This window comes from Esox lucius, chromosome 17 (genome assembly GCF_011004845.1).
Source record: "Esox lucius isolate fEsoLuc1 chromosome 17, fEsoLuc1.pri, whole genome shotgun sequence".
In the NCBI taxonomy this organism is placed as follows: domain Eukaryota; kingdom Metazoa; phylum Chordata; class Actinopteri; order Esociformes; family Esocidae; genus Esox; species Esox lucius.
This window is the reverse complement of record NC_047585.1, coordinates 43,243,564-43,259,825: the sequence shown is the minus strand read 5'-3', so window position 1 is coordinate 43,259,825 and position 16,262 is coordinate 43,243,564. Positions and strand designations below refer to the sequence as shown.

The 16,262-nt window shown below is 42.0% G+C and overlaps 1 protein-coding gene across 1 annotated transcript in view; it reads left to right on the top strand.

Annotated features, from left to right (window-relative positions):
- Window positions 1-288: 288 nt before the first annotated feature.
- The window catches only part of asic1b (acid-sensing (proton-gated) ion channel 1b), a 249,148-nt gene continuing 233,174 nt past the window's right edge, over window positions 289-16,262 (top strand). Inside the window, exon 1 of the mRNA XM_029114206.2 lies at window positions 289-1,611. Coding sequence (XP_028970039.1) covers window positions 1,244-1,611 — 368 coding nt within the window. The 5' untranslated portion in view covers window positions 289-1,243. The remainder of the gene's footprint in view (window positions 1,612-16,262) is intronic.

The window sequence follows — 16,262 nt, the reverse complement described above, 5'->3', positions numbered from 1 at the left end:
ACCTCGCCTCTGTTGTTTTCTACTATAATGAGGGCTGTTTACCCCCCCCCCCCACACACACACACACACGCGCACACAAACAAATAAAAATATTAATGAAAATAGGCACATAGTGGAATCCATACATCCAGTCATGGATTTTAAGGAACCACTGGCTGAAAATCCTGCCGGAGACTCACGGGGGGTAGGGTCTTTATTTTTCTTACACCGTCCAAGCGACTTCGTCACCCGATGTAAAACACGTGCCGTCCAATCCTAGCTCTCCTGTTCCGGCATCAAATCAATTGATTAGGAAAACGCTATAGTCTGTCGACATCTTCAGAAGTTCCCTTTGCGATTTACCACTAGCCTATTATTGTTGTTGGAATTGGATTTATACGTTTTTGCTGATTGGCAGGCGCGATTTCAATCAGAAGCGCTGTTTCCTCTTATCCCACTGAAAAGGGGAGTTTATGATTGCTGCATTGTTGTGGTTGGTGCTGTTCAAGGAAGAGGGATATGAGGCAGCGTGAATGCACGCGGTGGATGCACTAACCATCGCGCCGCTCACTGTTTTCTCAGTGGGGATTTAACGAGACAGTCTCTGCTATTTGACATCATGCATGATCTTTACTAAAACCACCAGAGAGGGTTATGTTAGCAATGGGTTTTTAAGGTTTGGACTAGTGGGATTTACAAGATCCGGTGGGAAAGGACGCAGGGATTTCGGCAGATAACTTAACAGCTTCTCCACAGAAACAGCGAACGTTTTGTTGCACTTGCATTTGATTGAACTGCTCCCGAAACATATCCTATCACGAAATACATTCAGTCGTTGTCGTGGTTTTGATGGGAGTTGTTTTTGCAGTGGAGACACCAACTTGAGCTGCGGGAACAGTTCCTTAAGTAGAGGTAGGCCTATTGGAATATATGCGCTAGGCGCGTAAATGTAGGACTCTATTGGACGTGTGTTTGAGTTATCACATGGGCAATTTGAATGGAAACTGAGCGCGAAAAAACAGCCTTCGTTGGGAGATGTTGAGGATAATGTACTGGTAGCCTGAACGGTGTTATTTTGTTGGGGGCTCTGTGACGCAATATTTCATACGGCTTGGATGAGGAATATTGGCATACACGCGTAGAAGGGCGTGAACTCACAGACACGCTGAGCCTACCCACCGTACTTCCCTGGTTTTAATAGCAGCCCCTCCTCAACCACCACTTTATACTCCTTTCCTTCACTCGGCGGAGATATAGCCTCGTCATGGATCTCAAAGCGGAATCCGAAGAGATGGTGGACTCTTTCAAACAGCCTGCGCCTATTGAAGTTTTTGCCAGCAGGTCGACTCTCCATGGCATCTCCCACATGTTCAGCTATGAACGGATCTGCATCAAGCGGTGCCTATGGATGCTGTTCTTCCTGGGTTCTCTCGGGGTTCTAGTGGTGGCGTGCCTGGACAGGGTCCAGTACTACTTACAGTACCCCCATATTACTAAACTGGACGAGATATCGGCTCAGCTAATGGTCTTCCCTGCAGTCACATTCTGCAACCTGAACTCGTTTCGTTTTGACCGGGTGACGCGCAACGATCTGTACCACGCTGGAGAGCTCCTTGCATTACTCAATGGAAGGTAAGTGCTTGTGTGTTACTTCTATGGGTACCTTAAAACACCTGTAAGATCTATTTTGTGTGACTAGATGCTACGTACTTGTCAGCATTAGTATTTTCCATTTCGATTAAAGTGTAAAGTTTTCAATACAACAAACATTTTTTGAGAACAGGTTAAAAACGTGACAACCAGCTGCCTGTAACAGTTGTCAAGCTAATTGCAACTAAATACATTCTTCAAGTCTTTATTAATTGGTTGCAGTCTGACTGAAACTTTCAAAACCATTTATTGGTCATTAAACCTAGATCTTCATATCAGTAGGTTTCACACAGCAGGACGTAAGTGTGTGTGTGTGTGTAAATATGTGTGAGTGTGTGGGTAGAGTCTAATATGTGCCCACATACTATAATCATTACTAAAGATGAACTCCGAAAAGCCTAGCTTTTACTGTTAAATTCCCACACACTGCAGCACACTCTGAATCCAAAAGTAGCGTCCTGTCATGCTATCTGAAAGTCAGCAAGATACAGGTGAGCCACAGAATAACAACAGTCAGCAGTTAAACCTGGATGGCGGAATTTGCCTGATTTTACCTGAGATGTGGAGGGGAGTGTTAATGTGGCCTGTTCTACCAATATAGCGTTCCGTCGACTGTATTCAGATATATGAAAATAGGCAGCGTGAATGCATGCGGTTGCATTCATATCTTCTTACAACCTTTTAACATTTTAATACATTTCCTCACCATACATCTCCTTTCTTCATTCATACATTTCCTTTCTTCATACGTCATTATCATGTACAACAAAAGGCAAGGCGACGGTGCCAGCAATAATCCCTCAATCCACTGAATAAGAATAATTCCAATTTACAGTTCGTATTAAAGTGATGATGAAGAGAGAACGTTTAAAGCCATTTACGACCAAAACCTATAGAGATATTCCACAGTTACGAAGTGATGCTGAGATAGATTAGGGCAAATAAAAACCAATGACTACAAAGTTAAACCACACGTATCGCTCCCCAGGAGTACATTTCACTTTTTCTTTAACGGTTTACTATAATGTCTGCTTTAAATAGAAATACAGATACAATGTGTTATAACCGAATCATAGTTGGTGCTCCTTAAAATATGCCATAGTTGGTGCTCCTTAAAATATGCCACAGTTGGTGCAACTTAAAATATGCCAATTTTTTTGTAGAAATGGTTTTCGTTACAGGCTTCTATTGAAATTGTTTAAAATTTTCTTTTTCATATGGTTGTGTGATATGATTTTGCCATCAATGATCTCTTGCAAGAAGAAAATGAAAAAAAGTTGGAGAGTTGGAGATCAATTTGCTTTCTGAAACATATTTTTGGTGAATGTTCAGAGGAAGTTGTTTTGTGTACTCCAGGGCGGTCTCATACCTTCATTCACAGATACAGTGGGGAGAACAAGTATTTGATACACTGCTGATTTTACAGGTTTTCCTACTTACAAAGCATGTGAAGGTCTGTAATTTTTATCATAGGTACACTTCAACTGTGAGAGACGGGATCTAAAACAAAAATCCAGAAAAACACATTGTATGATTTTTAAATAATTAATTTGCATTTTATTGCATGACATAAGTATTTGATCACCTACCAACCAGTAAGAATTCCGTCTCTCACAGACCTGTACGTTTTTCATTAAGAAGCCCTCCTGTTCTCCACTCATTACCTGTATTAACTGCACCTGTTTGAACTCGTTACCTGTATAAAAGACACCTGTCCACACACTCAATCAAACAGACTCCAACCTCTCCACAATGGCCAAGACCAGATAACTGTGTAAGGAGATCAGGGATAAAATTGTAGACCTGCACAAGGCTGGGATGGGCTACAGGACAATAGGCAAGCAGCTTGGTGAGAAGGCAACAACTGTTGGCGCAATTATTAGAAAATGGAAGAAGTTCAAGATGACGGTCAATCTCCCTCGGTCTGGGGCTCCATGCAAGATCTCACCTCGTGGGACATCAATGATCATGAGGAAAGTGAGGGATCAGCCCAGAACTACACGGCAGGACCTGGTCAATGACCTGAAGAGACCACAGTCTCAAAGAAAACCATTAGTAACACACTACGCCGTCATGGATTAAAATCCTGCGCATGTCCAGGCCAGTCTGAAGTTTGCTAATGACCATCTGGATGATCCAGAGGAGGAATGGGAGAAGGTCATGTGGTCCGATGAGACAAAAATAGAGCTTTTTGATCTAAACTCCACTCGCCGTGTTTGGAGGAAGAAGAAGGATGAGTACAACCCAAAGAATACCATCCCAACTGTGAAGCATGGAGGTGGAAACATCATTCTTTGGGGATGCTTTTCTGCAAAGGGGACAGGACGACTGCACCGTATTGAGAGGAGGATGGATGGGGCCATGTTTCGCGAGATCTTGGCCAACAGCCTCCTTCCCTCAGTAAGAGCATTGAAGATGGGTCATGGCTGGGTCTTCCAGCATGACAACGAACCGAAACAGACAGCCAAGGCAACTAAGGTGTGGCTCCGTAAGAAGCATCTCAAGGTCCTGGAGTGGCCTAGCCAGTCTCCAGACCAGAACCCAATAGAGCTGAGAGTCTGTATTGCCCAGCGACAGCCCCGAAACCTGAAGGATCTGGAGAAGGTCTGTACGGAGGAGTGGGCCAAAATCCCTGCTGCAGTGTGTGCAAACCTGGTCAAGAACTACAGGAAACGTATGATCTCTGTAATTGCAAACAAAGGTTTCTGTACCAAATATTATGTGCTGCTTTTCTGATATATCAAATACTTATGTCATGCAATAAAATGCAAATTAATTACTTAAAAGTCATACAATGTGATTTTTCTGGATTTCTGTTTTAGACTCCGTCACTCCGTCACAGTTGAAGTGTACCTATGATAAAAATTACAGACTTCTACATGCTTTGTAAGTGGGAAAACCTGCAAAATCGGCAGTGTATCAAATACTTGTTCTCCCCACTGTATGGTGTCTCTAGGCTATGCTCATACAATCCCCATGGAACAGAAGAAAGTAATATAGTATTTATGATAACAGATCCAAATCCTGGGATTTCAGATCCAAATCCCTCACACACCTTTCTGTTATTAGAAGTTCATTTGATGTGGGATTTGCTTTGAATTTCACACCTTTCACATCTTTTCCATTTCTCAATCACTCTTTATCTTTTCTTTGATAAACGGCAAAAATGGCCGCCAACATAAAAGGCCTATTTACCTTCACAGACACTTATTTCAATGATTGCCATCGCTGCCTGTACTGTGGGAATAAGCAGTTTTTTTTATGGAAAGGGAAAGCATGGCATCAGAATGTTGAACTAAGACATTCAGGACTAGCATATTACATCACATATTACATCTTATATTACATTATGTAGTACATCACATATTAGACAATTTGCCATTGCTTCTGAGAAGACAACGTTTCTTTTACATCTTTTGAAAAAACACAAAGTTTGGGAATGAATTGACATAGTAGAATAACATGACATATCGTCTTTGTGGTGGTTAGCCTTAAAGTTCAGAAAATGGCGCTTTGTGCCAGTATGCATTTTATAGTGTGGTAGACTCATTTTCTCTCAAAACGTGCACACATGCCCTCACAAGTGCACACAGACAACGCACGCACACATAAACACAGCCATTGAATATACCAAAGCCCATTGCTGCACATCATTGCTTGTGTATTTTTAGCGTATTGATCCACACAGCTATTTTACTTAAGGGCAGCTAAGAACACTGCCTCTGTGGTGAAAGGCTACGTGAAAAAATGTCACCCATACAGTGCAATCTACTCCTGCCTTACTCCCTCTCTCCTCCTGCCTTTCTCCCTCCTCCTGTCTTTCTCCTGCTCTCCTCCTGTCTTTCTCCTGCTCTCCTCCTGCTTTTCTCCCTCTCTCCTCCTGCCTTTCTCCCTCTCTCTTCCTGTCTTTCTCCCTCTCTCCTCCTGCTTTTCTCCCTCTCTCCTCCTGCTTTTCTCCCTCTCTTCTCCTGTCTTTCTCCCTCTCTCTTCCTGTCTTTCTCCCTCTCTCCTCCTGCTTTTCTCCCTCTCTCCTCCTGCCTTTCTCCCTCTCTCCTCCTGCTTTTCTCCCTCTCTCCTCCTGTCTTTCTCGCTCTCTCCTCCTGCTTTTCTCCCTCTCTCCTCCTGTCTTTCTCCCTCTCTCCTCCTGCTTTTCTCCCTCTCTCCTCCTGCTTTTCTCCCTCTCTCCTCCTGCCTTTCTCTCTTGAATCTCCTCTTTTTCCCTCATCTATCTACTTATCTGTTAGGGATCTATTTAACAGATCTATTTATCTGTTGGGGATCTATTTAAAAGATCTATTTATCTGTTGGGGATCTGTTTGATAGATCTGTTGGGGATGCACAAATTAGAAAAATTATGGTGTGAGACCGGTTGTGCCAATGCCACAATCGGTCAGTCGACACCTATATTTTGTAATCTTTGTACCTGTGTGCATAAATTAAATTTAAAAGTCACTTTTGATGATGCTTATCATGTCAGCAAATGTAAGTTTAAACATAGAAAAGGTAGTTTGATAACGACTCTCCAACGACAAAATTTGTCTGATTAATGAATGGAAAATGTATGAATTAGATGATGAATGCAGAGCAGACTAATATATGTTTTGCTCTATGTGGAACCGATGCTTCTTCACAAATTTGTATTTTACAATTTAAATAATTTTACATTCAGAAGAATAAAAGTAATTCATTCTATTAAATAATGTCTTGGTGAGGAATATTTATCACAGAAAGCGAAGCTCTGTCTCTAACGGCTGTGTTATGCAGTTACCACATACATACTTGTCTTTGGCTAACCATGGATACATTTTTTTACATCTGACAATTCAGACTGGCAGCCTTTGGTCACACAGCATGTAAGGTGAAACTATCTGTTCTTCTTATCTCTGACAGAGTTGAAATAATCAGCCAATTCCCATTCTCTGTTTGGGCCTGGGTAGGAATTGAGTATTTTGGGTTTGGTTCTCTCCTGCCCGGTCTCTTTTCTCTCTCTCTTCTCTTTTTTTCTTTCCCTCTTTCTTTCCCCACTCTCTTCTCTGTATACACAGCACTCCCCCTTGTCTCATTCTCCACTCACTCTCTGACTTTTTTCTCTAGCCATTCATCCCTTTGGTTCCTTGGTTGAATTCCGATTGTCCGGTAATACCCACCATAGCAAAGTCTTCCAATTTTCACAGATCTTCACTTTTGCTCTCTTGCAACATGTGTACTTGTCTAGACACTTGTCACGTTCAAACAGCCCACAGTGCACCAGGAACATTGCCTTTGCCATGGTGGCTACACTTCTGTGAGAATTACAAGCTGAGGAAACAGTGGCCAATCACTTTCATTCCCTGGAAGTGGTTAATTTGACTTCCGTCATGTGTTGAATAGCGTCCAACGTCCAACGTCCAACGTCCGTCACACCAGAATCTGTACATTAACTGAGTGAGTGAAAGGGACCGTCCTCATTTTGACTATTGGAATTTTCCCTTTATTTCTCCCTGTGACCTTTCTCCGTTGCTCTTTCTCTCTCACCCTTTCTTAACACACACACACACAGACAGACACATGCACACAAAGACAGACACACACTTGGACACACACACATCAACTGTGTCTGTGACCTCTCAGTGTTCACATATTGCTAGACTGGGAAAAATGTTGAATGTTTGGTGTTTGTTCCCCCCTAGATGGACCAGTGGGAGAAAAGAAACCTCTAGGCTTTAGAAACCTCTCTTCTGTAGTATAAAAAGCTAGCATTGTGAGAAGGCTTTGGTTTGACGCCAGAGAGACAGAACAAACTGTTCCCTTCTCCATCAGCTTTACATTCAACCCCAGTTGACCCCGTATGTGCTTAAAAGCAGTTTTTGTTGTTGCACAAACGTTAAAACAAAGTGTTTGTGTATCAAATAAAAAACACAAAAAGAGGCAGAACAAGAAGAGAGGGAGAGAGAGGGAGAAAGAAAGAAGAGACACAAAGAGACAGAGAGAGGGAAGAGAGTAAATCTCAGACGAGTTGATAACGAGAGGGCGAGGTAACAGAGGATGGAAAGAAAAGAAAAAGTGTTGAGAGAGAGAGAACATTTCAGACCCCAGCAATAAAGATAGAGGAAATGATGTCAGGCAAAAGCAATTAACCGGTGCCTGTTGTGTTGTGTCCCAAACTGGATTCGATACCTACTGTATGCAAGTATCTTGGTTTGGCACCCTGTCTTATACTTATCGTTAGTACACTACCTGGGGGAGGGAGGGTGCTGTTTGAGACACGGTCGACGTTGTTGTGGAAATGTTGTTGAAGTCAGATGAACGGACTCTTTCCTTTCCCTGTGTCTTTTATCGTATGAACCACCTGAACTGTCGGCCCTTGGTCTGGAAATCGCCAACGCTTCGTATCCCTCTATTGAGGGGATTACGTGTGTCCGTGTGTTTGTGTCAGTCTATGTCTGTCTGCGTGTGTGTATTGGAAGAGACTGAGCGTGTTTGGTGTTTGTGTGTGTGTGTGTGTGTTGTAAGAGAGCGAGTCAGTATGTGTGTGTGTGTGTACTGTCACAACTGGGCGACGTGGAAAAACGTCCTTTCTGTACTGTCCTGAAGAAACTGACTTTGTGTCCGGTGGGTACTTCAGATACCCCTCCCCTCCTGGGAAGGCTACATTCTGTCTGAGCTGCTAAAGGTAACCTAGGGAGATGTGCTGTGTTAGTCTCTGAAACTAACACATTGGACAAAAACAACAAGGCTTTTGTAGTGGGATACATCTGCTGCTGTCAAAGCATGAGTTACACTACCCAGACATGCTGGGTCAACAAACTAATGATGAATGTGGAACAGCTTGGAGTCAAGTGGAAACAAATGGATTTGGTTCATTCAGTCAGTTCTTCTAATAAGCCCAGCTGTTGATGCTTACAGCTAGAAACTCCAGACATCATTTTAGACATGCCTGCCGAAATTGGATCTTGGGAGAATCCGTGTTCGGATTTCTTATTTTTTTTCTAAAACAATGCGGTGGTCAAAGCCTTAGTTGACGACAACTACACAATGCTAGTTCACGGCAGCACAACATTCCAAAATGGTTTTTCAAATGGTTTCTCATGTAAGCTTATGTCCTAACTAAAATATAACCCCAGTGTGATGGAACATGTGTGATACAGCTCCCTGTGAATTGAGCCTGTTGTGCCCGGTGGGAAGCGAGTGGGCAGCAGTACCTCAATACGACACCGTTGCGGTGGTAATTCACACAGACCTGTGGTTTAAGGTTAGCTAACTGTTGCAGTGGTAATTCACAAAGACCAGTGGTTTAAGGTTAGCTAACTGTTGCAGTGGTAATTCACAAAGACCAGTGGTTGAAGGTTAGCTAACTGTTGCAGTGGTAATTCACACAGACCTGTGGTTTAAGGTTAGCTAATTGTTGCAGTGGTAATTCACAAAGACCAGTGGTTTAAGGTTAGCTAACTGTTGCAGTGGTAATTCACAAAGACCAGTGGTTGAAGGTTAGCTAACTGTTGCAGTGGTAATTCACACAGACCTGTGGTTTAAGGTTAGCTAACTGTTGCGGTGGTAATTCACACAGACCTGTGGTTTAAGGTTAGCTAACTGTTGCGGTGGTAATTCACACAGACCTGTGGTTTAAGGTTAGCTAACTGTTGCGGTGGTAATTCACACAGACCAGTGGTTTAAGGTTAGCTAACTGTTGCAGTGGTAATTCACACAGACCTGTGGTTTAAGGTTAGCTAACTGTTGCGGTGGTAATTCACACAGACCTGTGGTTTAAGGTTAGCTAACTGTTGCAGTGGTAATTCACACAGACCTGTGGTTTAAGGTTAGCTAACTGGTGTAGCAGAGACAGTGACATCCAAATGGTGCCCAATGATCCACTACTAAACAACAGCACCTTTTTCCTTTCTCCGCCAATTGAAATGAATACTGCTGTGGGAGGAGCTTGTGAGGACAACTGAGGAGCGTGCCACTCAACGCTCTGCGTGCAACTCTTGTCATCGATTGGTCATCCTGTTACTTTACTGGATTAGGCTTTGCAGTACGCAATAACTGGTGTTAATGTAGTTGATTGGTAGGTGTTTGTAGTGCATCGAATGGATGATTTTTTGGAACAAAGTGCTGCTTCGATTGCTAGTCTGGGGGCAAGAGCTGCTGCTTGAGTTCATTGACCAACTAGAGTTGTTGAAGTGTGAAAAGGAAGCCCGGCATTGACGCCTGCTCTCTCTCGCTGACACTAATCTTTTCTTACCTGATTTTCCTCTTAGCTCTATGCAAATGCGGCAATGGCTTTAGTTTCCGTTGACATTAAGGTACACATTATTGTGTTTATCAGTTTGCATGGTAATCCATTTTATAATGTGTGTCTGTTCTTTATCAGTGACGGTTGATAGCATGTCATCAGCTGTCATCCAAGGCCCATGTGGCAACAGCCTGTAAGAGGAGAGACGTTTGACAGTGATATCTTCACTAAACACTCCAGTGACTATAATAGATATGAATCCATGATAAGTAACCTCTTAGAATAAAGGTTTCCCCTAGGGTTCTTCAGCGGTCCCCATTGAAGAAGCTATTGGTTCCAGGTGGCATATGTTTTTGGTTTCATGCGGTACTCTTGCACTACTCATGTAGATCACTCTGTTTTTCCACATGGGGACAGCAGAAGAGCCTTTGGGAACCCTTTTTGATGGCACCATTTTTCTAAGATTGTAATTTAATGATATTTACATCATTGACAGTAACATTTTTCTCTTCCTTTAAGGAAAACAGGCTTGTATTTGCTTTCTTATTCATTTGACTTTAGCTTGTTCTGTATGGAAGCTTATAATGTCCTACCTACTCATCAGTTGTAAAGCAATATGTTCGGTTTCTGAGTAATATAAATTAATTTATAATAAATAGAGTCAATGAATGGAACTGCACATAAGCCTTGAGAAACTCTTTAACCCCCAAAGTGGTTTGTCAATCTGAATATTTGTTGATTTTATTGAAAAGAGCTTAGAAAACACTTCCGGGGGTTTCAGCACAACCATGAAAATGCTTTCTAAATAAAACATGGAATGATGATAAGGGCCTAAGGAGAATATCACTGTAAAATTCCTCCTTCAATGTTTTATTTGAATTAGAAACATGGGGGGGATAGAGAAAGTGGGACGCATGGAAGCATGATTTAACCCCCTTTTCATTGGTCAATAACCTTGTGAATTTCACTGAAAAAATATGATATTTATAAAAATCAGGGTGAAATAAAATTGACCAAAAAAACGTATCTTACAATGTTTGCTGTGAAACCTCTACTTCCTGCTGCAGGCGTGAGGATTTATCTCTGAAATGCTTTCCAGAAATTGGTTGCACTGGCTAATGATCAGATGCTTGCAGTGAATCATTATAAAAGATGAATTGACCTTGCAACAGACAGGATTTGAAACCCTGTAACAGTGTTTAGAAACTTCAGCGAGAGGAAACTGCGCTAGAAGAGATGGTCTGTAATTCGACACTAAACAGACTTCTTCGGACAGTTTTTCCAAGATGCCGCATAACACCCAATTAAGTGCTGTTTACAACAAATCATGTCCAACAAACTTTCCAAATATCCCAGGAGGGTGTGTTTCAATACTCCAGCAAAGTCAGTCATTCAGTCTTTTTGTTTTTCCTAATATTCACTTTACACCTAAGAAGACAGTGTGGATGGCAATTTAATGAAAGAACTACAACATATAGTGTTTATCTTTAATTCACTTGTCTTATTTGGCCCTTGAAATGCTTTGTTTCACTATATGTATATTAGGAAATCTTTTTAGTTACAGTATATATTTTTAGTAGGGCTGTCAAAGTTAACGCGTTAATGCGTGTGATTAATCTAAAATAACACTGCTGATTGTTTAGCCTTTTTCATTTTTGAGCATCAGCGCCATCTAGTAAGAGATTGACTTTAGTGGGAGCTGACAGGATTGTGCTACTATCACGCACTTATTATTTACCGGTAACTTTATTGGCGGTTGACTTGACCTGAGCGACTCACAGGCATTTCTTTCAATATATCATTGAATATGTCGTTAGCATTTATGTTGTGAATCATGTTTACTCTGCACTAGACTAACAACAGCCTAAAAATGCGTTAGGTTACATATCCATTTGTAAAATGGTTGTGAGGAAATGGGAATATCTCTCCTTACCCCAGTCTCACTCCAAAAACCCATCAAACGAGAATGCTGGCCATGGCTCCCCTAGCTCTGTTGCTTGAATCCACCTGCTAACACTTTGCTTGTAGCATGGTAAATTGTCATTATTAGCTAATTTAATCTAAGCTAAACATTAATGTTTCTACCAAAGCCTATTCTCATAGTGGAATTTACAAACAACTGTGCTCAGCATGAATTACAGACGTCTCCTGATTTAATGTTTGTAGATAACATCACTAGCCACCATGACTATCTTATGCCATTGCCTATTCAAGTAGCCTACCTCATGCATTTGGTTGAATTTGGGAATAATTCAATGGAGATACTTTAAGTATTTGGTTGTGTGTTCTTTCAAGAAATCTAATGTTTACAGGCCCCACCTGAACCCCATTCTAACCGCGATTCAGTGAGATAAATGCCTGCACACCTAGCAGCTCTCCAGATAAGGGGCTGATATGTGTTTTTTCCAGGAGCCTAACATAGCAGTTATTGCGCTAATTAAGAAAACAATATGAGATGGTAAAACTATGGGATCATAGACCAGCAACCCTCTATTCAGATTTACATGGGCTACATTTAGATGCATCCAGTTATTGTGGTATATTAAACTAAATTAGGGGCATTGTCAACATGCATTTATTTAATTCCAAGTCAAGCACTGTCCATAGTTTGAAATAAAACAAAGTATGTCTTTACCATAATGCACAACTTTTTTAACAGTATATTGTGTATTGAGGGCAAAACACATTCTAAAATTGCAATTAATCGCAATTAACTACAGATGACGTCATTATTTTATTAGTTTGGCGGCACACATTTTTAGAAATAGCTTTTGTTATAAATAGGGTTGGCAGGGGCTATGGCTACACCAGTGCTGCACGTTACACTGCAAAAAAATTTGCAAAGCTAACCACGACCTGCACAGAGGCACCACAGTGAAGAATACCACGCTGCATACCTGAAGAACACTTTGGAGCCATGGCGACAGAGGTTGAAGAGGGCTCGGCACCACAGTGAAGAATACCACGCTGCATACCTGAAGAACACTTTGGAGCCATGGCGACAGAGGTTGAAGATGGCTCGGCACCACAGTGAAGAATACCACGCTGCATACCTGAAGAACACTTTGGAGCCATGGCGACAGAGGTTGAAGAGGGCTCGGCACCACAGTGAAGAATACCACGCTGCATACCTGAAGAACACTTTGGAGCCATGGCGACAGAGGTTGAAGAGGGCTCGGCACCACAGTGAAGAATACCACGCTGCATACCTGAAGTACACTTTGGAGCCATGGCGACAGAGGTTGAAGAGGGCTCGGCACCACAGTGAAGAATACCACGCTGCATACCTGAAGAACACTTTGGAGCCATGGCGACAGAGGTTGAAGAGGGCTCGGCACCAGACGTTCATCTAAAGCTAGTCTGCTTTCCGGATTTCTTTTTCATTTGGCTTCGTTATGCAAGTTCTGTTCTCAGGTGTTTTCAACGAGTGGTTGAGCATTAATGTAACCATAGCAACATCACACCCGTGGTCAACTTGGGGCGCGTGGAATTTCTTCATGGTCGAGTCGCGCCGGATATTATACACCATTACATTACCATTACTCGTACTGATGGGTCGTGCGATCAGTATGGCAAACTGTACATTTTGCCACAGTAGAAACCTTTGAGGAAAGTGCCTAGTCAATCCATCTATTTTATCTGTGTTGTTGTCTGTGTACTTCAAGTTAAAGCTTTTGGCCTTGAGACTATCAGTGAAGTTTTACTCTTCTCTATTTCCCCTTGTTACTTTCTGCATGTAACAGATTCATTAAGCGCAGGATGTAGTTATATTCTAAAATAAAGAATATAGCTGAAGACTACTTTGCAAGGCATTCCATGACTGGTTTGTGTACCATCCGAAAGCAACTCTACATTGACCAGCGTGCCTACGAGGGTCACGCCAAGATCCTTTGCACTCTGGCAGGGGGACGCTGTGCAGCTGTCAACCATGATCGACATGTTTTGGAGCTAATAGACCTTCCTGCGAATGAATAGCAGCCCAGTCTTGTCAAGGTTAAGCTTGAGGTGGTGGGCCGACATCCAAGTGGAGATGTCGGCCAGACACGCAGAGATGCGTGTTGTCACCTGGGTGTCAGAAGGGAGGAAGGCGTTAGCAGTGTAAGCAGTGATAGGGCAGACCATGTGAGGAGAAGACAGAGCTAAGGGACCTGGTGTGTAGAGAGTAGAGGAGAGGGTCAAGGACCGAGCCTTGGGGAACACCAGTAGTAAATGGCTACGTGAACAGGGTGTAAAGTAGGATGCTCTGATTCACAGTGTCGAAGGCAGCAGACAGATCAAAGAAAATGAGATCAGAGGAAAGAGAGTTAACTTGGGCTGTGTGAAGAGCTTCTGTTACATAGAGGAAAGCAGTCTTGGTGGAGTGGGCTATTTTAATCCTGATTGTTCAGGTAAGAAAAGGGTAGGGTGGAGACAGTGTGCTCAAGTGTCCTGGAGAGAATTTATAGGAGGGATAGCAGCCTGTAGTTTTTGACATCAGAGGGGTCAAGTGTTGGAGGGGCGCTACTCTGACCACTGTGAAGTCCACTGGGCCAGTCCTCAGTGACGAGGGAGGTGAGGAATGGGAGGTCTCCTGAGTTTGTACATGAAGGACTGTACATGATCAACTGTATGAGTTATGTTTAATTATATGTTGATACATATACAACTTGTTTCACAAAAAGTTGGAACTATGTGTGATGATGTGCAAATATTTTTTCCTTATATTTAATTGAAAATAGTACATAGACAACATATCACATTTTGAGAATCTTCATGGCCCAAAGCTGAGAATGCCCATTTTGAATTTGATGCCAGCAACACATTTCAAAGACGTTGGGACAGTGGCATGTTCACCACTATGTTGCAACACCTCTTCTTTTAACAATACTCTGTAAGTGTTTATATTCAATTTTTTTTATTAGATTAAACTTTATTGTCACTGAACAAGTACAACAAAATGCAGTTTGGGAACTGAGGAGACCAATTGCTGTAGTTTTGAAAGATAAGTGTTTTCCCATTCTTGCTTCATATAGGACTTCAGCTGCTCAACAGTTTGGGCTCTCCTTTGTCATATTATTGGTTTCATAATGCACTAAAAGCTTTCAGTGGGTGACAGGTCTGGACAACAAGCAAGCCAGTTTAGAAAGCTGTTGTAATACGTGCAGAACGTGGTTTGGTGTTGTCTTGCTGAAATAAGCAAGGCCTTCCCTAAAAATTATTTTTGGATGGCATCATGTTGCTCCAAAACCTGCATATATTGTTCAGCATTAATGGTGCCTTCAAAAATGAAGCGCAAGTCACCCATGCCATGGGTGCACTAATCCATCCCCATACCATCACGGATGCTGGTTTTCAACTGTGTGCTGATAAGAAGCCAGATGGTCCCTCTCCTCTTTAGTCCGGAGGACGTTGCATCCATTATTCCCAAAAGGAATTTCATATTTTGATTTGTCAGTCCACAGAACAATTTTCCACTTTGCCTCAGTCCATCTGAAATTAGCTCGGGGCCCAGAGAAGGCGGCGGCGTTTCTGGATCTTTTTTCTGTATATGGTTTCTTCTTTGCATGTTTTAACTTGCCTTTGTGGATGCAGCGACATACTGTGTTCACAGACAAGGGTTTTCAGATGTGGTCCTGAGTCCATGCAGTGATTTCCACTACAGAACCGTGTCTGTTTTTAATGCAGTGAGGGCCGAAGATCACGGCAATCCAATATTGGTTTTTGGCCCTTGTCCCTTGCGTACCAAGATTTCTCCGGATTCTCAGAATCTTTTAATGATATTATGTACCATAGATGATGAGATCCCCAAACTCTTTGCAATTTTACATTGAGAAACATTATTCTTTAATTGTTGCACTATTTGCCTGCGCAGTATTTCACAGAGTGGTGAACACCTCCCCATGTTTACTTCTGAAAGACTCATCCTCTCTGGCATGCTTTTTTTATACCCAATCGTTTTACTGATCTGTTGCCAATTAACCTATTGAGATGTTCCACCGTTTTTTGTAATTTCTTTTTAGCATTACTCTTTTCCAGTCTTTTGTTGCCCCTGTCCCAGCTTTTTTCTAACATGTTGCTGGCATCAAATTCTAAGTGGGCATATATTTTACAAGACACAGTTTCAACATTTGGTGTGTTGTCTTTGTACTATTTTCTACAGAAAATAGGGTTTAAATAATTCAAACATCATTACATTCTGTTTTTCTTCATTTTTTACATAGCATCCCAACCTTTTTGGAAACGGGGTTGTACATCAACATATTGTGTATATATACAGTATAGACATACCCATATTTATAAACAATGCAGATGTCCTTTCATTCCTCTGTCTCTCTCCTATCTGTAAGTGGTGTCTAAAAAAATGTAAGTGCTTGTGGCTTATAATCCAATTGAATGTTTTCCTCTTCCCTGTGATTGCTTTAGAGAGACCAGAGCTATGGCA